This window comes from Sturnus vulgaris, chromosome 1 (genome assembly GCF_052056855.1).
Source record: "Sturnus vulgaris isolate bStuVul1 chromosome 1, bStuVul1.hap1, whole genome shotgun sequence".
NCBI classification, from domain to species: Eukaryota; Metazoa; Chordata; class Aves; order Passeriformes; family Sturnidae; genus Sturnus; species Sturnus vulgaris.
In genome coordinates, this window is record NC_142243.1 from 44,001,088 (window position 1) to 44,027,977 (window position 26,890).

The 26,890-nt window shown below is 41.4% G+C and overlaps 1 protein-coding gene and 1 long non-coding RNA gene across 12 annotated transcripts in view; both read left to right on the forward strand.

Moving 5' to 3' along the window:
- Positions 1-6,797, forward strand: part of NEK11 (NIMA related kinase 11) — an 81,188-nt gene extending 74,391 nt beyond the window's left edge. For all 10 annotated transcript variants that reach the window (XM_088165025.1, XM_088165019.1, XM_088164976.1 and 7 more), the window contains one exon: positions 5,858-6,797. In XM_088165025.1, the coding sequence (XP_088021151.1) occupies positions 5,858-6,062 (205 nt within the window). In that variant the 3' untranslated portion in view covers positions 6,063-6,797. The remainder of the gene's footprint in view (positions 1-5,857) is intronic.
- Positions 6,798-9,318: 2,521 nt separating this feature from the next.
- Positions 9,319-26,890, forward strand: part of LOC148225175 (uncharacterized) — a 28,767-nt gene continuing 11,195 nt past the window's right edge. Inside the window, exon 1 of one of the 2 annotated variants that reach the window (XR_015803814.1) lies at positions 9,319-9,409. This is a non-coding gene — a long non-coding RNA (uncharacterized LOC148225175). Of the gene's footprint in view, positions 9,410-11,657; positions 12,016-26,890 lie in introns of those variants that run through there. The other variant, XR_015803813.1, reaches the window with a different exon arrangement.

The window sequence follows — 26,890 nt, forward strand, 5'->3', positions numbered from 1 at the left end:
GTAACTACCTGTGTCCTCACATGCCTACATGCAAGAAGTAGCTGTATATTGTGCTGCTCTTCAGACACATCTGTCTAAAACAAATGCATTGATAAACAAAGCAAATAGCATCAGGTGTGTGTTAAGTGTGCCATGAATTCCTGCTTGATCTTGATCAGTGATGCTGAAGGAATTAAACTGATGACTTTACAAAGATTCTTTGAATGCTATGGCACTGTTAAAAATCAGAATGTTGTTTAAACTAATTATAGAAAGACTAGGAAATCTCAGACTGTGTATAAAACTTCTGCAGCCCAAGGAAGTGTGTTTCAGGTAATTATTCATGGCCACAGTGGAACAGTAACTTTCACCCAGCCTACTTCATGAAGAATAACTCTATAGAAGCAAATATATTTTCTTTCTTATTTTTAGTATTGGTAGTAAATTTCTTAATATAGGAACACTTTAAAATTGCAGTATGCGGTTTTGATTTAAATGATTGTTGTGTTGTAATTTGTTTCCTTCTGTGGGAAAAACTAAAAGAGACACATTTTCTCTTATTATAAAGCATCTTCTAAATTCATAGTAGCTAGAATTCAACTAGCAGCTCTAAATTCTAATGAATGCTCTTCCAAGAGCAGATGTCAGCTTTAATTCCCATTTTATAAATTCATTTATCTCTGAATATGAGGCGCATGGAGAATATTATTGTTAATATTTCTTCACCTGTGTGTCTACATCTTTTAATAATAAGATCCTTCTTAACTCATGGGAAAACATGTCCTAAACATGCTTTAGATTTTGCAGGTCTTTGAAGTAGGATGTCAGAGAGTTTTGTTTGCAATCAAATTAAGGTGCTTTAATTTAGGAATTACAAAGTAATTAAGGATTAATTAGGAAAATTATCATTGTGTTTTCAAGTGAAGAAATTTTCATTCAGCTGTAATATGAAGATAGACAAAGTCCATTGAGGCTTGAAGGTGAAGGTGGGGGCTAATATTAGTAATTTGTATTTCTTTTCTAACTAGCTTTTGTATAATATTACTTTCTGTTACCTTATTCTTTTTAATAAGCCCTTTTCTTAGACTTAGCCATTTTTTTCACATTCCCAAGATTGAACAACTGTCAGAACTAGAAGAGTGTTGCCCTGCCTTTAGAAATAGGTTTCTAATACCTGAATCATGGAAGTTATTATGCCCTTCTCCTAACAGATCCCAAGGGATCTTTAAACAGCAACAGAGAAGTTATGCTGCAAATGAAGATTTGAACCCAGAGCCATTTCTTTCAAATGTCAAAGTTTTAATCATTCATAGTCAGTAATGCCAGCAAACCGAATGACAGAAAGAAAACTTGAGGGGACAGAGATCTTTTGTGTTCTGGCTGAGATAAACCTGTTTGTTTACTGAACTATGAGATGTTGTAGCAGATATCTAAAGATATTTTAGTACAGTTAGAAAATAATATTTTGTATGAGACTAAGGATATGTAATTTCCTGATTCCTTTCCAAAGTCATCTCGGGAGATAAATGTAGCAATCTTTTTCACTGAGATTCATATCACTACTGGTTAGCTGTAAAGTGGCATGATTGTACTGTTTCAAAGAGAAATATGGGGTTAATAAATTGATGCCTGGAAATAGCATTAAGTCAGGGACAAATCATTGTTGAATGTGTTGATGAGAATCCTAAATAATGCTGCTCCATGGAGTTAGCTCCTTGAGCTAGGAAGAACAGAATTTAGAGGCATCTACTGAAATTATTCTTCAAAGATCTCTGCATTTGCTTTTATGCCCCATGAGCCAAAATCAATGAACATTTGTTTTCTACCTTATAATCTGCTCTTTAGTGGAGGATGCATGTGGCCTGGCAGCATTCAAAAGGATAAATAAATGCCCAGTGGAATGGGTATTCCATGTCCAGAAAGTTTCTTTATTAAGGTTTACATTGATGTAGGCACAAGTAACTGGTATTTTGAAATAACTGAATTTTCTGTGTTTGTCTTAGAAGCAGTGTGTTTGTTGCCTGTTATGGCAGAGGTGAGATGTTATTGCTGATGCCTGATCCAGAGGTACTTTCATGGTGTTACTGCTCTGGTGTGTGCAGAGCCTCTCCTTGCACGGACCACACGCAGCTCCCTGAAGGCACCAGTGAGACCAGGATGGCTTTAAATGATCGTTGCCCTCATGCTAAATGACATTGGAAAGTGAGAAGCTGAAAAACCCCATAGCTGCTGATTTCTATCATAGTTATCCTTCAAGGCAGGTCGTGACAAGTTGTTGAGAGATATTAACCTGGCTGCTAATGCCCACGGAGGAGCACAAACTTCAGCATTAATCTTGTTTTGTGGCTTTTGTCAGTGTGGCATAAAGGTAGGTGTATTGTAATTAATCTCCGAGCCAGAAAGGAGAAGTTAATATGTAGCTAATACCAGAATAGTCAAAGTGAAAACCTGTGGGATAATAGAGAATTCTTTTTTCAACTAGGGAAAGATTTACAACTTCCTCAGCCAGTTGAGAATACAAGATTATTATATTGTCAAATGTTAGTAATTTTGCAATGATGCGTAGAAAATCAACTGTGAATCACCAGATAGCCTGATAAATTCAAATCCACTAAATGACTCGGAATGGTTTAGACACCCTGTGTCTAAAAATTGCAGTTCTCAAGGCTCCTATTTAGCTCCCCTCCAGCAGTGCCTATGATTTTGCTAATATTCTTTACTGCGTCTCCCATACTCAAAAGTGCCTTATTCTTGATAGAACCAACTCTCTATTTTATGTCCATACTCCATCATTATCCACAAATCAAATATCAATATGGCCTTTGGGTCTTGTTGCAGTTCATTTTCTCAGGCATGTGTTGCGTGCTGCACAAGTGCTGGCAAGAGTAACTGTTTTTCAGGCCACAGCTTCCGTGGGTGACAGTGTTCCCAGACTGGCAATATCTGCTGTCCAGCCAGTGGGTTGGTGGTCACAGCATGCTTCCAGCCCTGTGCCTCCTCTGCCTGGAGCATTGGGACTGCTCTGTGCAGCCAGGAGTGGGGGAAGTTGAGCTCAATGAATCCCTCCCTCTAAGACTCTGTAACAAAGAAAGAAAAGAACAGTCTGAGATATGACACTTAAGCACATTACTGAGTATTACCCAAAGTCATACCCTGGACTGGTAGAGCCTGATGTAATTCCTTGGATTTTAGAACACTGAAAAACAATTTAGGCCAGTGTGGGATGGAGGTCTGACCCACAATTTTTCACAGTAATTAAATCCCAGATGTCAGGTATCCCCTTCACTCATGTAGTCTTGGCTGAAAAAGAGATGATGACTCACAGTGAGTTTGTAGGTGAGTGAGCTATAGGATAGCATGAAGAGAGTAAATGCCAGTAAATCAGAAAAGCTGGATGACCAAACATGACTGTAAATGGGAGTTCTGCACTTGTTCTTACAGCATATTTGGTGTAAAGGCTTTAATTATCTTCAAAACATTAATGCAGGTATCCCATATTTCATGTGAAATAGCAATCTGTAATTGTGCCTCTCTAGGATTTTACATGAATGGACAAATATCCCCTAGCACAGGATCAGGGCCATAATGGACAAACCTCCCTTTGTGCCTTCCCCTCTCCCTCAATCAGGATAATAGATTGACTCAGTGACGCCTCTTTGACATTTACTCTCTGGGATCCCACACTTCTGCCTCTGTGATGCATGATGTGCTAGTAGAGTCAAATTAATGCAGCTCTCAAGCCCAAACAGAGCCTGATGTCTTCTTTTGTAAAAGCAGGTTATAATTTTTGTTACCTACCCCATAATTTTCAACCTATGAACATTTTCTCCTTAATTCTATTGTATCAGCTGTTACACAGATTAGCTGATTTGCGTGCTCTGTCAAGCTGAACAGAGAAGATTCGAGTCTGCAGGTCACATTTATTAGCAGAAGCAATACTCCCAAGGTATATGTTTGCTTAATTTTTCATCTTTAAATATACAGGACTGACAAAAAAATTAAACATACTTGTCTAAAAGGGAGAGAGAAGTCATTAAAGGCACTGATGAAGTAGCAGTGATTGTGATTTCAGGATAGCTTTTCATGTATTGATTTTTAACTGTTGAACAGAAATAGTGATATTTTTGATTATGTTTTATGAAGAAATGTACATTGTTTGTCAAACAAATCTCCATTTAGCTTTCAGTGATAATCCCATCCCTAGGCTTCCAGTGCCTGAGAATTAATGATTTCCGACAGTTTGTATTTTCTCCTAAATAAATTTCTTGGTAGAAAATAAAAAGGTAATTTCTAGTTATAGGAAGCAGGACTGAGTCAGGTCTAGACCTGTAGAGATTCCAGCTTGGCCCTGTGACTTCTGATCCTGGGTCTTAACTTTCTCTGCCCCAGGTTCCTGATCTGCCTCTGTGTCAGGAGCCAGCAGAGGGGTCACCTGAAGCCAAAGGGGGAACCACACCTGGGCATGATCGAGGTGCTAGAATAGCAAAGAGCATGTGGGATAAGAGAAGTTTGAGAAGCAATAAAGTAAAATTCTTTGCAATGTTTTCCTAAGAATTGAGGAATTTACATAATATGGAACTCTTACTGGCTAACATTTCACTATGATGATGTTTTTCCTCAGCAATAACAGGATGACCACTCATAAAAAGCAACTACTCTGTTAGGTTGATTATGCTATTGGGTGAGAAGACTTGACCTTGCCCTGGTGTTAGACATGTAGCAAAATCAATACAAAACCAAGAAAAACTACAATTGCAGTTTGTGAAGTTGTTGTTGGGAGGTAGGTTTAGCTTTTTAAACTGCTATGGGAAGTGTACCTTCTCCCTCTGAGCCTATGTGCACATTTAGTGAAGTTCTAAGCCTTAATGCTGGCACCAGGAGACATCTCTGATCCCCTTCTCTGCCCTTGTATAGATCATCTTTGGTACAGACACAGGTTGAGGGTGTCCCAGCTCCTGCTGCCTCAGGCACTGGCTGGGGAGCCTGCTGCAGGCACCATATGGCATGGTTCCCTTCCAAGCACCTCCTTTTCATCTAAAAGACAACCAGCTTCTCTAACATGTAAAGGTTTAGTGAAAAAACCCAAATCCTCTGTCAGAAGCACGAAGAGCAGGCAGATAGTCTCTGATACGCTGAAGGAAAATCACCCTGCTATTTTCATCAAAATATGAAGGCATCACTGAGTGAAAAATTTTATGTTATCTGTGATACATGAATTTAAAGATGTTTTTCCTTTCGGAGGAAGAAATGCTGCTCATTGTTTTGCAGTTTTCAAATGGGTCTTTTTTATAAATCAATATTAAGATGCTGTGAGTGTGTGTTTTGTCACCGAGTTACAGATCTGTGTTCTGATAAAAGGAGAGCACTGTAGAAAAGAAAAAAAAGTGTCAAGTTAGCTCATGCTGAGCTTGTATAATGGTTTTCTTGTATGTGATAGAAGTGAAAATAAAGCAATGAATAACGAAGTGTGCTCACATAAAATGCCACTGGTGTTTGGCTGACTGGGGTTGCTTCTTTTGTTTTTGATGAAATCCAGAGGCAGTAATACATGTGTGTTTACCAGACTTGTTATAGATAAAAGAGTCTGTCAGACTCAGCATGAAGAGGATTCTTGGACTGTAACAATGAAGATTGACATGCTTCCCATGACTTTGCTATGGTCAGGTTTTTATTCTTGGGCTCTTTGTATAGCACCTAACCATGGAGAAATTCACCAGGAAACTTTAGTTCCTTTTACTGTCAGGTAAACAAGGTGCATAATGATATAATTTTAATCAAACCCACAACATTCAGAATAAATCTGCACTGGTTAATGCCTGTGTTCATGTATATCATAAATTAACTTTTACTTGACCTTTTCTGTAATATGTATCCCCAGATCTGCCATTGGGAAGCTGGGAGTGGAGGCATTTGAGGCAGTGTACAGCTGCCTCAAGCAAGCGAGGCATCAGAATGCCAGTGAGGAGGAAATCAGGAGCTGTTTGGAGAAATTGGTTTCTAGAGCAAGTGATTGCTTCGAAGTGGATCAGCTGCTGTACTTCGAGGAGCAGCTCCAGGCTTCAGAGCTGCATCTTCAGTCTTAACAGTGTGCCAGCAGCAGCTGGGAATGGCACAGAGGGGGAAGGGGCCTCCTTCAGGCCAGCAGGCAAGTACAGGAGGCACTTGGAGGACACTGCTGAAGGTAATGTAGTACATAAGCGTGTGGGTAAGCTCCATTTGAGAGTCCAGACTGCAGTGAGAAGTGGGTAAATATGGCATGAATTCCAGGGGCAGGAAGAAGAACAAATGTTTGTGACCGTGGAGGGGAGGATTCACAGTTAGCCTTGTCCCCTTTTTCTGCCACTTAAAGCATAAGGAAGGGTATTCTGGGCCATGGCTGGACACCAGTCTTGCACTCAGAGCATCGGTGGCAAAGCTGCCTCTGATGGAGTGATGCAGGATTAGACTCCAGCTGCTGTTGATTTCTGTGCTAACTGGTCCTTGTGATATTTAAGCCCATAATTTTTGTAATTTGGCAGATGTACTCTTAAACATATAGGTATATATATGGCCACTCAGTCCCTAATTATCTTATTATTATTGATTGTTCAAAAGGGCTGTATTAAATCTGAGCATTTAATCTTCAAAGGAACTATGGAAATACATACATATGTGCATATTTATATACATATATGCATGCTCACATACACAGAGATAGGTGTGCATATTGATAATGGCAGAAGTATGTCTGGTCATACACTGTACTTGCATAAAGATTTTTGGATTAAATTAATTCTTCAAAAATGGAACAATAAAATTATTTCTTTTTCTGCCTTGCACATTGTTACTGTTAATGTTCTTTCTTAGTGTTTATGCTCCCTTCTTCATATGCATCCCACTCCTGCTTATTTCAACTGTATATCAGGCTCTGATTATATACCTGATGCTCTCCTTTTACCTCTTCCTTCATTATTCTTCATTCTGAGCTCCTTCCTCCATCTGTAAAAGACTAAAGGTTAACAAAGTCATACGACTGGTAAAGGAATCTAAAATGAATTGTAGACCAAATGGATTTTAGGCATTGAGCCATTATCATAATCCTTATGTTTCCTGCTTTTCACCACAAGTCTTAAAGGACTTTGGGACTGTATTAAATAAAATAGAAGAAATTTGTATTAAGAATATCAAAAAACCATTTTCATTTGACCTGAGGTATTTACAGTGAAGTATACCAGTATTAATGGTCAATTAAGCAGTGCTACTTGTCCATCTTTATGACATGTGTTAAGAACAAAGCAAAAGGCAAGCAGAGTCATCTAAATCTATGTTAGCAGCAGCATAAGCAGAGGAAGCAAAAGGCATGTCCAGCTACAGATGATGTGGTACTATACTTCCAGCTCAAAGTAAGAAGAGATTCTGGTATGTTTCAGCTTTTTCTAGCTTCAGCTTTTATTTAGAATACACAGTGTTTACAAGACAGAGACTAAAGTCCACTATGATGTTCACTGAGGTAGAGAAACATATTTGTTTGTCAGGTTTCAGTCTCTTTCCTATTGTTTCTTCTTGACTTACACTCCCCATCCTTCTCAATGCTGTGTATGCATGCCTGATTCCATATTTTCTGCACATAACCTAAGACCATTTTAAAACAGAGGTGCTGAAGTCTGAGATACAGAAGGAGTGCTTGGATGTTGCAGGGACTATAAAGTCCAAAAGCAAACAATGAGTAAATGACTTGGTGAGAATAATGTCAGAAGATAACCTTCATTCTTTCTTTCACCTCTGCTGCAATTCAAGGTGATTTATCACAAAAACTTCAAAAGCAGCCTCTGTAAGCAGTCAGTTCCTTTTTTATTAGTAACAGAGACTTCTTCAAGCTTTTTTCCATGCAGCTTGGAAGAAAAAATACCTGGGTAAGAATGGGTCAAGCTCCTTAAGGCAGTCAAGGACTCTGGAGATCATTAAAGAGAAACCTTTAAAACCTGAAAAACATTGTTTAGTCACTCAGATTGACTTCAGGGAAATGGTTGCTCTCTGATGACCAGTATTTTCTTTCATTTGTTGCATAGGAAAAATAACTCACAGTACCTTTTACACTTCCTTAGTTGCTTTCTGCTCTCTGCAGGGAATGACCTTCAAGGCACGTGAGGATCTGGAAGTTACTGGAGGTTACTGTTTATATGCTTTAAACCATACTTCGTTTCATTTTGTGGGTTTTTACATGAATCATACCACAATTAGCCAATGTAGTACACATATTAAACACAGGAGGAAATTTTTGCATTTGACCTGTAGTAAAAGCACAGAAGTACATCTCATGGATTTGACAGAAATTTTTACATTACTGTTTAACTTGCAAAAACCCATTCCTGGTGGCCATTAGTAGAAATCTAAAAGGAAGGTGGAGGATTGTTGATATCATGGATCTTCAGTAATAAAACACAACAGAACTACTGGAAGTAAATGTGAGGAAATAAATAAAAAGGTATTAAGTTGCTCTGTATAAATCTTCATAAAAAGTCCCATTTAACCTACATATTTGTACCAAAAGCTTTGCAAGCATGAGGCAACCTTGCTGCCTTTTTTATTGATTCACTTAAAAATGCTACAAGATGAATTGCTTGATGAAGAGATATTGAAAACAAAGGAAGTGGAGTATTTTTTAATGCTTTGAGGTCTTAAACTTGGTATAAAGGTGCTTGAACTATAAAGGGAAAAACAACACCTGAGTTTTCTGATAAGAAGTATAACTGTCAGTTTCTTGTCGGCAGCTGGATTAGGAGGCAGACCAATTCTATTTTTCACAGCAAACAAAAAGGAAATCCTTTCTTAGAGGTGATTGTTCTGCCAGATAATTTCTAGAAAGCATCAGAATCCCCTCTTGGCAAGATGAACTAGAGGTTTCCAGTGCCTGAAAATCCTGCCTCCAGGAAAGGACCTTCCTTCCTCACGGACCTGACTTTGTGACTGTTGCCCTGTGATGACCAGCTCCACGGTGCTCTCACAGCCAAACCACAAAGCTGCACCTGGCACAGCAGGAGCTCACCCCTGGCCACTGCTGGACCTCCAGCTCCACACATAACAGGAACAATGGAGCATCGAGCAGGTACAAAGGTGAAAAAAAGGGTAGGAGGGAGCAAAGTGGCCATATGGTTAATGCAAAGGCTGACCTTTCTTTCATCTTTGATATAAGTCATCTCAGACTGACGTGTAGGTGCAGCCATTGTTATCTGAGGGAATTTAGTGGGCAAGAGAGGAAAGGCTCAAACAGGAGATTTGTTTGGAAACAGGATCAATATGCATGGAGGCACGTTCATCTTTCTTATTTTGTTCGCAGTATGTGTGCACAACACAGCCTAACCTGAAAACTCCTTAGCCTGTCTCCACTGAATACTCTTGTTTTTCCGGAGGGAGAAGTCCAGCAGAAAGTTTCTGCATGTGATTATTGGTAGTAAGTAGAAGTCTAATGAAAATACAGTCTCCAGATGCTGATTTGGCTAATGATTATTCTTGTTCAGGAATATGACTGCCTTGGTAATAACTATCCAGATGTGCTGGATATATGCACAGAAGAAGAGTGGTTAACAGCAAGGGCAGATGTATTTATGTACAGACTGTCAGGCACAGAGAGTGGGGGAGGGATGGGATAGGATAAAGAGGGTTGTAGGTTCCTTCCTCTTACACCTTCTCATATACTTAGTTACCACACCCAGTCCTACTTATTTTTGCCACCCTTTTGTGGTTGGGGGAATAAAGAGACAGTGAATGGCCTTTTCTGAAGGCCACTGAATTACCTAAAATGAGGGTAAGAATGAAAACCTAACAGGAAACCTTGTTATCAGTGGTCACAGCACATGCAAATGCTTCTGGTCCAGAACTATGGGTCCAGTTTTCTTTTATCTGGATTGGAATATGGCCATAGTGGCTGGAAAGTTAGTATTTACAGATAATTTGCTCTGTTAGCTCTGCAGACAGATTTCAGTCCTCAGATGTTCATGAATGGCTAACTACAGCCTCCTGACTTTCAGTATTCTCACACTGGGCAGTTGGTCACTTCCCCATTAGGTCAGAAAGCAGAAAACAGGTCCTGGGAAAACTTCCAGCAGAAAGAGCAGTTGAGGAAAACAGACATTTAGTCAGCTGGTTTAAAAGTACATCTCTTGGGTAAATATTTTCCATTCTACTTGATGACACCTGGCCAGGGATTTCCAATGTTTTGCAATGTGCCAGAAATATGCACACTGTGATTATCATCACGTAGACGAAATGGGCTCAGCTTTGTTGTCATTTTTATTATTACATGTGTAGCTGTAATCAAAGCACAAAGGCAGTGGTGTGCAAACAATAAGAAAAATATCTCTGAGGAAAAACGGCAAATGAAGGAGAAGATTACTACTTTGTACTAGTTAACTGTGCTACCTATTGATATATTTAACTGCAGTTTGTCTTAGGGAGCCTGAGAATGTTGTATCTACGTACATGTATCTAAACAGAGAAATTAATTGCAACTCTCTCATGAACTGTCTGTCCATCAGTCATCTCCCTCTACATTTCTGCATGCACACACAACATATTTATATACATATGGGCCTGTATATATCCTGATATATATGTCACCAAACCTTCAAGGGTATGTTTTCTCTCTTGATAAATGAAATATCTGCCAGTTGCTTCAAAAAATTCTTCTGAGCAAGTAAATACACAGCTGAATGCACCTTGAGTAGAAAAAAACCTGAATGTTTTGATCAGGTACTGCAACAGGCACTGTACAAAAGAGCTCCAAGACAATCCCAACCTCCCAGGCCTCCCAGCTGAATTGTCCAGCAGGAATATGAGTGAAAGATGGTTCAGAGAAGTAACCTGAGCTTGTGTAGCAAAGTGTAGAAAGCCCACCAAGGTGAGCACTCCTCCTGATCCTCACCTGACACTGTGTCAGGCAGTCAGCCATGGCTTGTGGGTACCGGCGTAAGGCAAGGCATAAAGGAGGATGCAGTGTTGTGAAATGGATTTTAATACAGAAAACCAGTATTTAATGAAATATGATTCTGTAACTGTGCATGGAAGTATGTGTGTGTGATGGACTGTCGATGAGGTGACTCTGTGCCAGAGCTTCATGCCCTAGAGGTGACCGAGTGCTATGAAGAAGCTGGGAATCTGTGAATTGCTCTCCTCTCTCCATTGCCATCTGCTGATCCCTCAGGAACTGCCTTATTGTACCATGGCATGCAGATATTCCCTTGGACTGTGCTATTTCCTCTCAACATGTCTAATATGAGTTCTATTTCAGGTTTTTTCATACCTCTTTCTGGCAGAGGCTGCTCTATTGATCTGCATCTATAAAGGGTCGGCAGTGTGCAAGTAGACCTAAATAATGCATTGAAGTTTTCTCCCTCTGCTTTCAGTGAGTTCTGGGTAAATGCTCCATAGAAGTGCCATGGAATCTTCCCAGCTTGAACTTTCTCAGTTGTCATGTCCTCTTTCCTCCCCAAATCCTCAAGGACAGAAAGCAAAGCAAACTTAAGGTGCTCAGAGTGTGTAGAACAGATGCTGTTATTTAATGTCCAGAGGCAATCCTTTAAATCAAGAGAGATTGCTTCTCTTGTTTTGTAAGACAGTTTTTGAGTGTGAGCATTATTTTATTGATGCCTTTAGGCATCTGACAATCAGTGGCATACTTTTGCCATCCTGTCTCTGCCAGAGAGTTGTGTTTTTTTCCTCACCTCAAAGCGAAGCCTGCTTGTTTTGAATGCTCTTTTGGCAGGAGCTTGGCTCCTGAGGCTGACAGCGAATGCCTCTGACTCCCTAGAAGTCTAATTTTGCCAGTTACTCATGTGCGTCCTTCTACAAACTGCCTTGGCAACTGGGGACTGTGTTTCTGGGAGGAGGTGGTATTCCAACAAGCATAAGCAAGGGTGTTGAATTTATCTTTCTATTGCCTGAGGAAGACAGGAATTACTTCCAGGTAGCACAGTGGAAGTGGAGGCATCCAGAGCAGCCCCAGGACTTAGCATCTCCCTGGTGCTGCTGGAGGAGCCCCTGAGGTTTGCTGCATCCCAGGTAAGCCAGGAGACTCGGGGACCCTCTGCATTCACATTCACGTCGTGCTTGCTGTTTTGAACTAATACTGCAGAGAGGAGATTCATGGAGAGGAAACCCTCGTAAAGACAATGAGTCTCCAGACTACCTAATGACTACTTAATGAGTGTCTAAGCACTGCACCATTATTGAATTTTAATTGCCTTCTTTCTGGGTTTGTGCTAGAAAATGAAAAAGGATCAAACACTACATGTAATGAGGGTAGATGATTAAAAAGTAATACCTAAGAGACACCCAGGCATTTGTGGAAAAGACCACAAGAATAATGTGATGAGAGAAACCAGCACTGCTGTGTGCCTGCAACCTTTTTGGATTTTTACAGCTGTTAAAATTGAAGTTGTTTTCAGCATGATCTAGCAGAAAAATAGACAATTTGGTATCAGCGATGTAATTAAACTTATTGATTTTAATAAATCAATAAATATTGGTTAATTACCACTGTATGGAAAATCCAGTCGACATCACCAGATCAGTGCAGATGGGCTTTTCAGAGGTTGCACTTTAGCACTGTGCTCTTTCTGATGTCTGCTCAGATTATTTTCGACTGCATTGAGTGAATGTGCATTACTTTGAACAGAAAGACCCAATTGAGAATAGACCAAAGGAGCCCTAAATCCATCAAGCATTTAAACATGTGCTTAGCTGGGAATGCCAGCCTCACTGCTGCACAATTGCCAGGGAGACAGAGAGCACTGGGTTGTTGTACAGAGCAAAACACAGCACAGGGACCTCTTTGCTCATAAAAGAGGTAGGTCTTCAGAGCCGGAAGCCCACCTTTGAAGTGATGTGCATTCAGAAGTCTGAGAAGACCTGAAACCACTGAGACACTGAGTCTGAGGCTGAGTGCCTCAGCCTGGTGGTCCAATCAGCTGAAATAAATTAATATAGATTTATAGAATCAAAAGAGAAATTTAATTAAAATGTACATAGATTAAATAGGTTCCTATAAAAAGAGCTGAATGGCAGAAAATGTGGAGGAGACACTTGCATAATTTCACTTTGCAGCTCTGATGGATGGACGTTTGTGGGGTATTTTAGCCTGAACCAGCAGAAAACTCTGGCCAGATGTTAATGCCTCTAATTCTGCCCTTTTGTTTCTCTCTCTTTCCATGCCACACATTTTGTCACCAGGCACTAATTTGACAGGTCTCTCTTGTGCAGCTTCTCTTTTGGCTTCTGCTCTGCTGGAGTTTATAATAACTCTTAGTGAAACATTTTGTACTTCCATGTTTTCATAATGAAAACTTTCTTTCTTTCTTTCTTTCTTTCTTTCTTTCTTTCTTTCTTTCTTTCTTTCTTTCTTTCTTTCTTTCTTTCTTTCTTTCTTTCTTTCTTTCTTTCTTTCTTTCTTTCTTTCTTTCTTTCTTTCTTTCTTTCTTTCTTTCTTTCTTTCTTTCTTTCTTTCTTTCTTTCTTTCTTTCTTTTCTTTCTTTCTTTCTTTCTTTTTCTTTCTTCCTTCCTTCCTTCCTTCCTTCCTTCCTTCCTTCCTTCCTTCCTTCCTTCCTTCCTTCCTTCCTTCCTTCCTTCCTTCCTTCCTTCCTTCCTTCCTTCCTTCCTTCCTTCCTTCCTTCCTTCCTTCCTTCCTTCCTTCCTTCCTTCCTTCCTTCCTTCCTTCCTTCCTTCCTTCCTTCCTCTTTCTTTCTCTTTTTTTTCCTCCCTTTCTTTCTGCATTTGACTCTAAAAAGCTTTCTTCTAAGTGCATACTGTGTGTCTACATTCCTGTAGCATCTTAGATAATTCTCCCTTCAAATTCCTGACAGGCAGAAGGCTTATAGGTTAAATTATTCTGACACTTTGGATAAGCTGTTACACTTTCTATGTATTTAGTAATCCTTCTCTTAAAAGACACCAGAATTGTGTTCCTATAACATGCCTTCTTTTTGCTTTCCTTCCCTTTTGGGTTTAAGGGCTGAACTTCTCCCTTATGCTTTCCAGTGTTTCCTACATTTTAAATTAGTTTTGAGCTTTTGAAATAATTACAAACAAGATTCTACCTAGGAATGAGAGGTGAGCATCAAGCAATGCTTCATGGCGAGACAAAACCATCCTTCTGGCTAAAGAGACTCTGCAAAGCAAAAAATCAGAGAGACAAGCCATAAAAACCAAGTTTTTTCAGCTGCCAAAAGAAAGGACAGGTTTTTTTCAGAATTCTTGCTATGAAATGAAATATCTGGAAGACAATAAGAAAAATGGGATGCATCATTTAGGCATTATTATTACAAAAAATCTACAGTATTTTAGTATTATCAGGACATGAATGTCTAATTCTTTGACATCAAACCACTTTTTTTTATTATTGCATTTTTATTCAGAAGAAAGGTCATCCCATTATTGTCATCTGAGAAAATATGCAATTTTTTCATCTTATAATCTAAGTTTGGCAGCAAAAAATGTAAGAGACTAAAAGCCTGGACAGATGACTTTGAAGAAAAACACTTTTCTTCAAGATTTATGTATTTTTCTAGGAAAGTAAAATGAATTTGAAAATGTCTAAAGTGTGAGGTGCATCAGCTGATCATGTGAAAATGAGCTTCAATCAAACAGGCTTTGATTTCTCAGAGAAGGAAGCACACTTTCAATATACTCATTTGCAATCAAAAAGCCTAGACAGATTTGACTTTTTCTTTTGCAGCAACAGATTCAGGGATTTGCAGAACCTGAGGCTGTGTTGATTTAATGACAATTCCCATGAATTATAATGAGTGGCATTCTAACACCTGTGAACATTTCAATTTCCCCACAGTACAGCACCAACTCATTTAAAATTGCCCAAGAGCAGGAAGATATTATTCCTTGGGCGGTCACTAACTAGAAGAGCCACAAAGCTCCTTGTGTGGACCACATCTTAGGTTCCAGATTATGGAACCTGGTCAGGATGAGTAGCAACGGGATCTTAGGCCAAAAACAGAGTCTCAGTCCCATCTCCACCTGTAAGAACTTCAGATGCTGTGGTTGGACCTCACATGGGCAATGCTACACTGGCAGTGCCCCTAAGGCAGAACATGATCCTGTTTTTGCCAGGATGTCTCATTGCAGAATCAGTGAAAGGAGATGATCAAGAGAAGTATGTCCTCAAGGGTGCAAGTGGTGTGATTTTGTTGGATCACGGGGCAAGGACAGTCAAGCACACAGTTTTAGATGGTGAGGATGAGGTGGGCTGCTGCCTGACAGCCCTGAGCTGGTCTGTGCAGCCCAGCACCCTGGTCCAGGGCCATCCCAGCAGTTTTTCCAAAGGGTAAAACCTCAAAGTTGGTGCTATTGTGTAAAAGGAGTCTGCATTCCCACTTCCAACATCTGTCCATAATTCCACCAAGGCACCAGAGACTCACATAAACAAAGACAGAGCTGGTACTAAGATGTGAAGTGTTATTGTTGCTTAGTGCTAATGGTTTCTGCCTTATTGTAGCCATTTATCCCTTTTCCTTTTTCCTTTGTCATATCCTTCTCTCAGATACAAGTTACTGTCACCAAAAATGGGAAGCAATTTGCTAGGGCTGCTACCTAAGCATGAGTTGCTAATTATAGACTAGGAGCAGGCAGAAGGAGCCAGGTAGGTTGTGAATCTGTCTTGATTAATGAGTGAGCAGCTAGGCTGAGGGTCTCCAATTACCTTCTGTATGTCAGCAGACTTGCTTGTCTCCTGGCTCATTGTTCAGGAACCAGAACAGCAGTCCTGCTGGATAGATGTGTGTGCTCCCAGTGGGAACTGGCCTTGCACTGATTAGCCTGCAGGTATAGAGGCCTGAAAGCAGCACACCATGTGCCACTGTCCACCCAATGTGGCCTTTAAACACCCATTTGAACCCACTGTCCTCAATACTCATCGTGAAAACAAAACAAAAACTCATTTGGTGATGAGGTGAGTTTTATTCTCAGAACGAGCTCTCAGTCTTGGATTTGTGACTTTGTACTGGTTATCCAGATAGAGCAATGACTTCTCAGTCACTGCTGCTGGCCACACCACAGCTCTGTCTGTGGTGGGTTGGCTGGGAAGGAATGCTTCATCCCACTTGGACAACGCAGCCACCCCTGGGCTCAGTAGATGGTTGTATTGCCAAGAGTGTTGTAGGTAAAGATGTATTAGGAAACTGTTTCTTGGAATGAAATGCATGAAGAGAGAGGCAGAAACTCCAGATGTGCAGAGGGTAAAGAGGGCAAGGGGCAATGCCTTGAAGAGAATTGTAGACCTCAAAACCAGCCTGGTAAATGAAGACACTTCTCCTGAAAAAGAGACACATTTCTGAAAAGAGAAGAGAGTGCTGCTATCCCTGTGAATGTATGTCAGTGTTTTAAGTTCCCTTTCAAATAAAACAGCAATCAAGTCTTTTGAGTATCAGTAATACCATAAACCTGCCAGGCTCTCTAAATTCAGAGAGGGGTGATGTGGCCGACCCCATGTTTCTGATAGCTGTTGGCACTAGGGCCATGCCTTAAGTCATCTGATTCCAGCCCGAGCAAGGCACAGGAAACCACTGGAGAGAAAGTGATTTTCCTCATCCTACTCAGCAAATCAAATATGAATAAGAGATTTCACAGTGTCAGCCCTTCTTTAATATCTGAATATTACTAAATGTGTCTTAGTTTACACTGGATCTGATGAGTTTAATATCAGCCATCAAACATAATAGAGCAGACTGCCTGAATTTCCTTTCCAGGGTAATAAGATACATTGAAGTAGGGACAATTCTTTTCATGTTAATAAGCCAAGTGTCTTTCGTTGTATTGGCACCATGAGGAATTTCAACTGAATTCAGAATAAAGCCCCTGATCTGGCAACAGGCTGACTGTAAGGTTGTTTGAATGACTCTTTTGTTTTTAGGTTTGCCAGTGTCAGGTGGAAACTTCAGTGTTCTTCAGCAAATGGTTGTCAATGAAATATCAGCTCCTTCATTAAGGGAAATTAGGAAAAAGGCACCATGGATAAACTGTGCTCTGAGATGTTATTCTCATTAAATAAGTTTTGCCTTACCCAGAGGCTGTATCACCAACAGTGTACCTGTTTGGCAGCAGAGCTATCTCCAAAGGGTGAGGAGTTGAAAAAACAATTTTTGATGGGTAGTACAATGTCCATAATGAGCAAGAAGTGATGTGGCAAGAAGGCGAACCAGCAGGATACATCAGCACAGGTAAGCCCCTGTGCATCACTCGTCTCCCAGAGAAGCACTGAACTGCTATTGCATGACAGCAATTAGTGCACAAGTTTGAAGAGGTGAGGGAGTGAGGAAAGGGACGTTGGCAATTGAGAAAGTTAAAGGTGCTGTCTGGACAATCTGACAAATGTGCCTGTTCTCATCAGTAGGGAGAGAAGGCAAGAACATGAGGTGGTAATGAAGGAATTAGAAATAACAAAGCAGATAACAAAACCTACAGTTGACAAGGTCTCCGGACACATTCAGGTTGGCATATTTAACCACAGGGACCAGAAAATATGTTGATTTTAAGCCTGGAAGAACATCTAAGGGTGGTCTGAAAAGCAAAACTTGGCAAACAGGCTCTAGCCCTCCACTGGTATGAGCATGAATTGTGGTAGCTACCAACTTCCAATCACTTGACTCAGTGCAGAGCTCGGTAGGTGAAATAAAAGGATCTGTACAGGGCAACCTGTATATCACAGTAACAGTCTGTAGTATCCTTTCTGGCTTTCCAGGCAGCTCTGCAGGTATGTTTTTTATGCAGCAACACAAGCAAGAAGCAGTTATTTTCATCAGCAGGATCTTTTCTTTGTTTGAAAGTGCTTGGATGAATGTTAGTTGATTGAAGAGGTGTACTACTAAGGAATATCCCACTGAGAGTGTCAACCAAGTGACTTCCCATCTCTTCCAAGCAAAAAGATACAGACTGACTATATTTCTGAATTCTGCTACTGTGTCCTTTAGGTAATCAGGGAAAAATATGTTCAGAGATGTTGCCAAGTTTGATTGCAAAAGTAGAAATCAAAGTATTCTCTAGTTTCAGTGTATTTGCTTCTGGAAAATTGATTGCATTTCAATGACAGTGCACCAAAATATGAAGAGCTGAAGTTACTCAGTTAGAAACAACTTGCTGCTGCTCCTGTCTGTTTAGTCTTCCCCGACTCAGCTCATGTCACTCAGAGAAGGACTTCCATTGAAAGGAGATGCTTGCTAGGCTTTCCAGATTGCTGTTTAATTGGCTCCATTCCCCAGAGACTAAGACTCAGAAAAAGTTTTCGAAGTTGAAATGACAGTGGTGGAAGAAAGTGTTTCCTCCTTCTCCTTCACTTCGGCATCCCTGCATGCAGGTCCCCTCCCTCGAGAGGCCCACATGCTGAGGAGCATTCAAGCCTCAACTCATGTCAGGAAGGGAGAGCATGCAGAGGTGACAGCACACGAGAACGTGATTCCACAGAGATGTAGAGACCCTGGAGGAGAGCAATTCTCAGCTGGGGCAGGAAGATGTGTGTGAGCTTGAGCAGAACGGAGGAGAGAGGCAGGCAGATCTCAGCTGGGTGAATGCAGAAAGACTTCTCAGTAGCTGCCCCCTGACAAGCTGTCAGACAGAGTTCCCTTGCTAACTACAGTATCTCTAGTATCTCCACAGTGGGCACGACTCAGACTTTGAAAAGCATTTCAGAGCCACAAACCTGATTCAGATTTACTGTTCCTATTACTTTCTTATTACTTCTTTTAATAATCTGTTTAAATTAATTTATATTGACTAATTAGATTGAGCCTATCCAGATTAAGACAGTGTTTCTTCTGATGTCTTAGTTCCAGTAATTCAGACCAGCTACTATCTGCAACTGTCCCTGGCTCCTTACAGAAGCAATGAATGGAGCATTCTTTGTGGAGGTCAGAATAGTCACTTACAATAACTTGCCAGAATACACTCACTGCTCACAGCCAAGCTGAAAACCTCTAAATCCATCCACAATTCATGGCTATTCTTTGAGACAAGGTCTCGACCAGATGCTAGGAGCTAAAGTTGTTGCTAACTCCCAGTACAGGTTGAGCATCTCCTAAAGCCAGAGATAATGACTACCAGATCAAAGAGGGATGTATGGGAAGTGAACAGTGCTTGCATATTATACCTTAAGCATTGCAAATGTTTGTTGTCTGCACCCTATATATCCATCAGGCTACAGGAGGCAGCCCAGACCAGGTTCCTTGTCATCTGCCCTTTTCTTTGAACCATGGGCATTTCAGCCCCTTCTCAGCTCCAGTGCTCTTGTCCAGGGAAAGGCAACAGGCATTCTTTCCTGGCAGCCCAAGCAAAGAGGCTCTTTGTAGAGTAAATACTACAAACATCCCTCCCCACACTGATATCTGGATTTGAGGCAGCACATTTATAACTTCCTCTGAGAAAAGCAAAATTACTCAAGAAAGCAAGTGCCCAGCCCACCAAATTATCTACCGTCCCTTCCTGTTTCAGACTGCAAAATTGGGAAGTGCTGATTTCTGCTGCTTGTTCTTTTGCTTCATTTTCATGAGAAGTGTAAGCCAGGGTTGGAAATAAATGTAGTTACAGCTTCTTTAGGATAGGAAAGGGTAGATAGGATAGGATAGGATAGGATAGGATAGGATAGGATAGGATAGGATAGGATAGGATAGGATAGGATAGGATAGGATAGGATAGGATAGGATAGGATAGGATAGGATAGGATAGGAAATCTGAGACCACTGCAGCAGCACTGGCACTGCTCGACTGCCACACTGGTTACAGACCCTGGGAAGGATTTGTTGAGGTATCCACACCAATGCACTGTAGATGCAGCAGCTTTTTGCCACAGGTGTATTGGAGTAACTGCAAATTGCTACACTTCACTCCTGATACTTTGACCTGTCCACAGAGGTGTGGCACTCACACATTGTTTAGATTACCCAGAATTAGCAAAACTGTATATATTTTAGGACACAGTGCTCTTCCAGCAGTCTTTCTTGGGATGGCAGTGCATGCCCTGGTTCTCATGTTCTTACCACAGTAGATCAATGCATTGCTGAGCACACCCAGCAAGCAGGTCTGCTTTCCATGGCTGTGCTGCTGGGCTCTCTTGTAGCTGAGCAACAAGCAACTGGAAAGGGCAGCTGAAAAAACAGCTCCATAAAGCCTGGTAATTCATCAACCAAGCTTTAACAAGCCTATAGCAGCTTCTGCTTGGATTTGGCCAGTTGGGCAGAGGACATGCTGTGTGTGTGGTCTCCAGGAAACAGCAGCACATTTGCAGCTTCTTGCACTGCTCCATAAAAAAATAAGCAATCTTTAAGTGAGACAGCTTACAAAAGATTTACTGCCTGATTGCCAATCTCGGTATTCACACTCCTACTTCAGCTGTTGCTCAGTCCTGGAAACCTCACTTTCCAAGTGTAACCCATCTGTCAGAATTCAACTGGCAACAAGGACTGCACTCAAACTTAACAGAATGAGCCAGAAACAAGGAAAAGATTTACTACTTGGTGAGTTCATTCTCCACTTGCAAAGAAAAAAAGCAGATATCTTAATTAATATTTTGTTGAAGGGGACAACAAATCTCCAGCTAGATAGGCAAGCCATAACCATTGCAACTATTTTCTAAGGTAGAGCTAGAGTTAAAACAATTTTTACTACATTTTCTTTTGGTGAGGCAGCTTCTAGGACAGAGGTTGGCTTCCCTCTGCTTTCTTGCACTGATCTAGATGAAGAAATTAAGATTCACTCTGTTGAGTTATAAGACCTGTACTGACCTGTGCAACTCTGTCAGCTGCTCCTTGCTTTGCTAGCACCCCTCTGTTTGGTCAGTCCACCCTGGGCAAAGTATGTCCCATGGCTGTTTGCTGGTCATTCTCAAGCATCCCTCTCTGCTTGAGCAGATGTCAGCAGGCACTTTTTCAATGTTTTCTCCCCAGGGAGCTCTGGAGAAGGGAGGCTTTGGAGGAAATGGTGATGCCAGACTGAAGCTGGTGTGGAAACTTGAAGGGATCTCACCAAACCATGCTGGTGTGAAGTGTCTGATCAGTGTGTGGCAGCCATGTGTGGACACTGGTACATGGCCAGCACGAACCTCCCTCACTAATCCAGAGAGAGATAGAAGCAGTCACATAATTAAAGACAAAGTGCTTGGGCAGGATGGAACCATGCTCTTTGGTGGGTGCATTATCTCTGTTGGATTTATTTGTTCTGTTTGCCATATCTCTTTTCCAAGGAACTGATGATCAAATTCCCGTGTCCTTCAACCCCTTTTCCTCCATAGCAGCAGTCAGATGTATGAACTGCTGCTAGCATTGTTGCACTCCATCTATTCCTGAAAACAGAGAATAAGTTATGAGGGTACAAAAATCATCAGAAACTAAAAGCAATTTGTTTGGTTTCAGGGAAAAAAATGACTTGTCCCTTTAGCTGTGTCACCATAATATCAGCTTTCAGCAGTGGAATAGCCTTGGCTGTTCAGCTTGCCTAGGTGAAATTATATTGTTCTTGCTCTCCTCACTCTTCCTCACTGTAACCCTTGTGCTGCTTTAGCCAAGGTACTTAGCTGGGTCCCCCCTTGCTGTAGTGAGGCGATTAACTGCATTGTTCTGCATCTGTCTTTCTTGGGCTGCTTCCCCAAGGTGCTCCCAGAGATTAAGGGTGTCTGTTTCAGGGATTTGGAGAGACCTTTGCAAGAGTAGCATTTGTTCTTTCTGAGCTGTGAGGAACTCACTCACTGAGGTTACAAATGCAGAGTACCACTTTTCTCCAGCAGCACTGCTGGTTAAACAATGCCTGCTAGACAAAAAGAAAGAGAAAAATAGATAATGAAAATAATGAATAGGTGCCATCCTGAACCACATCAGTTCTCTTACACTGGTAAAGGAGGAGGGATGATTGAAAAGCTGTGGTGATAAGGATGTCCTAGTAAGTAACTGATAGATTTTCTATCTGCTTTCCAGATGATGTATCTTTCTTTCTCAGGTATACAATAAACTTTCTTCTTGCACATTGTCAGCTATGCCAATGTCTATCACAGCAAATCCACTGCTCTCACTGAAACTTTACTTCTTTATGGCAACTGAGGGTCTGACTCCACCACATGCAAGGATTTGACAAGGTTTAAGAGTTTGAGCCTCAAAACAAAACCAGAGGTTCACAACCAGTGCAAATGACCTTTCCCAAATAGCCTAAAGGAAATTGTGTTCCTTCATCTCATAGACTCCCTGGGGGTCTGAAGTGTGTGCAGCACTGCGGGCCCTGGGACATGGAAGCACAGAGGTGTGACAAGCTGAGGGGACACAGGTGCACACAGCTTTAGATCTCACAGCTGGGTTTAGCCTGGGGCCGAAACAACAGCGTTAGTGATGCCAGCAGTTGAAAGCTTAGTCTTTCTCTTGACATCACATTCCTGCATGAGGCCAGTGGCACATACATCCCAGCAGTAGAACAGCTGAGCTCTCCCAAGTTACACAAGTCAAACTTCCTTCCATGTGCTGAGCCTCACTCATAGCAGACCCTAATTTCCCTGTACTCAGTACCCAGCAGCATTACAGACCACAGTGAGGCTTGTGGCAGGGAGCAAGCAGTGTCTGGAAGGGCCACCAGGCCATCGCTATGGCCAGGGATCTGTACAGGAGAGCATAAAAGAACAAAGAAGAAAATAATAACAGAAATAGAGCAGGAAAAATAGAGCCTAAATTGCACAGGAAATAGCAGCAAAGAAAAAGTGTTGGGAATAGAGTTGTTGAAAATGTCATTGCAAAGGTCAGGGCAGGCTCAGGGAGACAGTGATGCCAAGAATACTAAGCATGTCAGGAAATGTAAATACATTATTTTTCCAGTATTCACAGAGGGATAATGAGAGCAATGCTGGGGACAGCCTTACACTTTCCAGGGGAAAAAAGAAATAATGAAGGGACTCTGAGTAAAACCAGAGTGAATGATGAAGGACTTGCTCTTGTTGCAGACTGTTAAAGTTTCAGGGCAAGGATTCAGCTCCTGGAGATCTCAGCAATGAGCTGTGAGGAATGGGGGCTGTGCTAGGTGGACGGACCTTGTTAAGCTGCCACTGTGGTCTCGTGGCAAGGTCAGGCAAATGACGCAGGTACTAATGAATCAGGGTCCTTGAATTCAGCAGCTAGTGGGTCCAGCCAGATGGAAAAAACCTGGAGAAGTGTTATTTGATTAAAAATAGTCTGCAAGGGCTAACAAAAGAAAATCATGTTTAACAAATTCTATGGGAAGTTATTGTTCCTGAAGTGGATGACATTAAGAGTTGACTGGCAGATGCCGTGGATGTAATTTACCTGGCCTTCAGTACAACCTTCAGTATAGAATAAATGAATACATTAAATTTGCATTTATATAGCTCCTTTTCGTCCACACAAAGCACATTGCAAACATCACATGGGCCATACAAAAGATACATCCATAACGAATTGGGACAAAGAAATTATTGGGCAAGCAGGTCCTGCAGAGGCTGTGGGTTGGAGTCATGGATGTCTCCTGGTAGAGGTTCATGATCCACACCTGGGTACCCATAGTCTGTTCATAGAGAGACAGTTGATAATTGGAACCCAAGCCTGCAGACCACTTGGAAATTTGTAGAAGTGAATTCCTGCTAGCCTACTCACACAGCCCCTCCCTTACTCCAAGGGCAATCCCCAAAGCAAAGAATGTCCAGGCTCTCCTTTACCTTCTTTTAGCTTTTAGGGTGTACACTGATCTGAAGCAGCCTCACACCTCCCAGGTCCTGCAGCAGCAGCTGGAGCTGCATTAGCCAGTACATCTTGCTGCTGCTGCTGATAGCTCATAATGAGCAAGTCCCTCAGCACATAAAATGCACATAAAAGCTTCTTTAAGTGTACTCTGCTACAGTAACAAGGCAACATACTGCACTTTGTGGAAGCATCTAAAAGCCTCATTTAAAATTGACCATAATATTTTCATAGACGATGAGCTTTTTTCTTCAGTGTAAAACAGCAGAACTCTTTCCAGATATCTGAGATGTGGTTTATATTAACCTTATCATAATATTAATATTTCTTTTTCATTTTTATTAAAGATGGTTGTTGCACAGTTCTACAGCTGAAAGTATTCCTGCAGTTGAATCCTGCTGGCAATCATTTCAAGGTTAAGAAAGGCAGGAAGAGGGCTTAGAAAAAGTCAAAATCATGACTAATGTGGAAAAGTTAAAGATAACTCCTGTGTCTGCCAGGCTGCTCATGGTCTCTGCCCTCTCCCGCTCGATGTAGCCTTCATTGCCCTGGGTAGTAAACTTCACAACAATTGTGTCAGCAAGGATTTCAGCAGCATGTTGCCATCAGGGCTGCACAGGACTCTGCAGTTCCTGGTTGTTGATTTCTCCTGTGAGTTTATAACCCTTTCATTGTCTCCAGGACAGATGTAATCCCGTGCAAGCACGAGGCTACATCTCTGCAGTACTGCCAATATCTCTGTGGAAAGACTATCTATCAGTAACTTTAATGGTGCTAACCATCTGATTTAACTGTTTTCCTTCTAGCCCTTTTTTTCTGCTTTAAAGCAGTATAAAGTGCTTTGCCAGTATAAATAACAGTAACTTTAAAATCTGCCTCAAAGTTGTCTCCTCTTCAAACAATCCCTGACTTATTCCAAAAGCATTTACTATGTGAAACAATTGTGAGAAATTACACTGGCAGCCAAAGACAAGCTGTCTCCAGAGTCTGATTTTAACAGATTATTTTTATTAGAAAACACTGGGAAATGTCAGTGAGTGACAACTTGGAGAAGTGGTTTATGGCAGTCCTTTCAACAGCTATCTCTCTGCACTTACTCCACATCAATCTTAAATGAGTGCCTCCTTCAAGGCTTATCTCATCTACTCCAATTTTAGAAACAACTTAATAAAGTGCATTTGCCCCTCTTATCCACATGGAAGCTTGGCTACTTCTGTGTTTATGTAACTTTTATGTGCATCTCAACCTTGATCTGCTTTTCCTAAAAGCATGCTTATCAGCCTTTTGATGAAGAGCATTTCCTCCTCCTTTTTCATTCCTCGATGCTAACATCTCTGTGCTCATGCTGTTGCACTAAACTGTTCCATTTTCACAGTTCAGCTCTCAAGGAGGGTTAGTAATGGTTGTAGCAGGGTATTTGTGATCCCACTGCCTTCATGTTTTAGCATGAGGCACATCCCATGGTGGTTTTGCAGAAAGGCAATGTGCCTTTCTCCCAGGCTGCCACAAACCACTCGAGGTATGTGCACAGTGAATTTAGGACAAGTTCCTCAGATGGAGAGAGAGTCTGCCTAAAATCCCAGGTACCACATATATATTCATTAACATCAATATTGTTTAATTGTACCCAGTGTGCATTTTAATGAGACTTGGCTCTTTACCTGTGCCAGGCCTAGGCCAGGCTCTGCTTCCATCTGACACTCCTCTGGAGAAAGTAATACACTTATGATGTAAGAAAAATGTGTTTTGGCACATTGAAAGATCTGTTTTCCTTCTACTTTGGATTCATGAATTTGCATTTGCAGCAGAAATATTGATGTTCTTGCTTATAATGGGAAACAAGGATTTGTAATTCGGACTGACTCAGCTTCCAGGAGGTTTTTATAGAGTCTCTGGATATTTCTCAGTATTTTTTGTTATTGACTGGCCCTGAGGCCTCTTCTCTCCAGCCCTGCTCTCAAGAGAACTGGCTGCAATTCTAACTTTTTTGCTCAGTCCCTGCCTTTCAGTCTCTTGAGGATGGGGACAAGGGAGAACCACTTACCTGGAGGGGAAAAAACCCAAAGCTATCTGTCATCCTGTGAGGGGCTAAGCTCCACCTGTGCCTGTCTCACAGGGGATACTGAACAATTCCCCAGCCCTCAGGGTACCCTGATTCTCACAGGGTTTCAAGGAACTGTACCATGTGACTGTAGTGGCAGTGCTGTGGCTTTCCACTTTAATTGGGCTGCTTTAGTAAGTTCATTTTTTTTTTTTTTTGCTCCTTTTTTTGCTCAGATTTTCCCTCGTGGTGACCAGTTCCCTGCTCTCATATCCAATATCCCACCATCATTATTTTGTACAAGACAGGCAGAGCCATGCCCCAGCAGAGCCTCGCTTCCCCCCAAGCTATGCACTGGAGGGTTCATATGCTTACCCCCCAAAATAGATCTTGCCTCTCCCCCACCTCATCACTGTCTCCACTGCTGCCAGCCTTTCTCTCCCCTGGGATCCTGGGTGCACATTTGCACCTTTTTTGCTCTCTCTCTTTTTCCTGATGTCAGCAACCGTTCCAGATGTTGCAGATGTGTATTGAGGAGCTCAGTCAGATCTAATGGGTTAAATGGCTTCAGGAATAAGGCACGATTGCATTTTCAGGAGGTCAAAAATGGAGGTATTTCTATCTCCTATGGTCTTGCTTGGTTTGTGTTCTGTTCACTGTAAAAAGCTACTGCTGCACAGTAGGTGTGTGTGGATTTGATGGGATCTCTAGTATTCATGTTTTTATGCATTGGAATAATGTCTGGAGTGACCTTCTGCTAGCCCATGCATTGACCACTTTTGAAAATAATAAATTCCTTTTGACCTGCCAAAACAGAGCAGAGTGTGGTCTGCCTGGTGGCATTAGCAAGATGATTGAACAACCAGTTGTCCTTTCACCTCAGTGATGGGAATGTGGGATGAGCTGAAGAGGTAAATTAGTTCTTTTCATGTTGGAATAGGGAGCATGTAATAAAAAAGAAGACATTTGGAAATAAATAATTGAGATAGCATTTCAAACAAAGCAAAGATATATACACTCACCTATTCCCACACAAACCCCTGTAAGACTTACTGGGGAGAGTGGGGGCTAATCTTTGCTTTGTTCCCACCACAAAGATGCAAATGGGGTGAGAAATGGCAGGAATTTGATCTTGTGGCAGATACAAGAGTAATATTGAGCTGCTTCTTACATG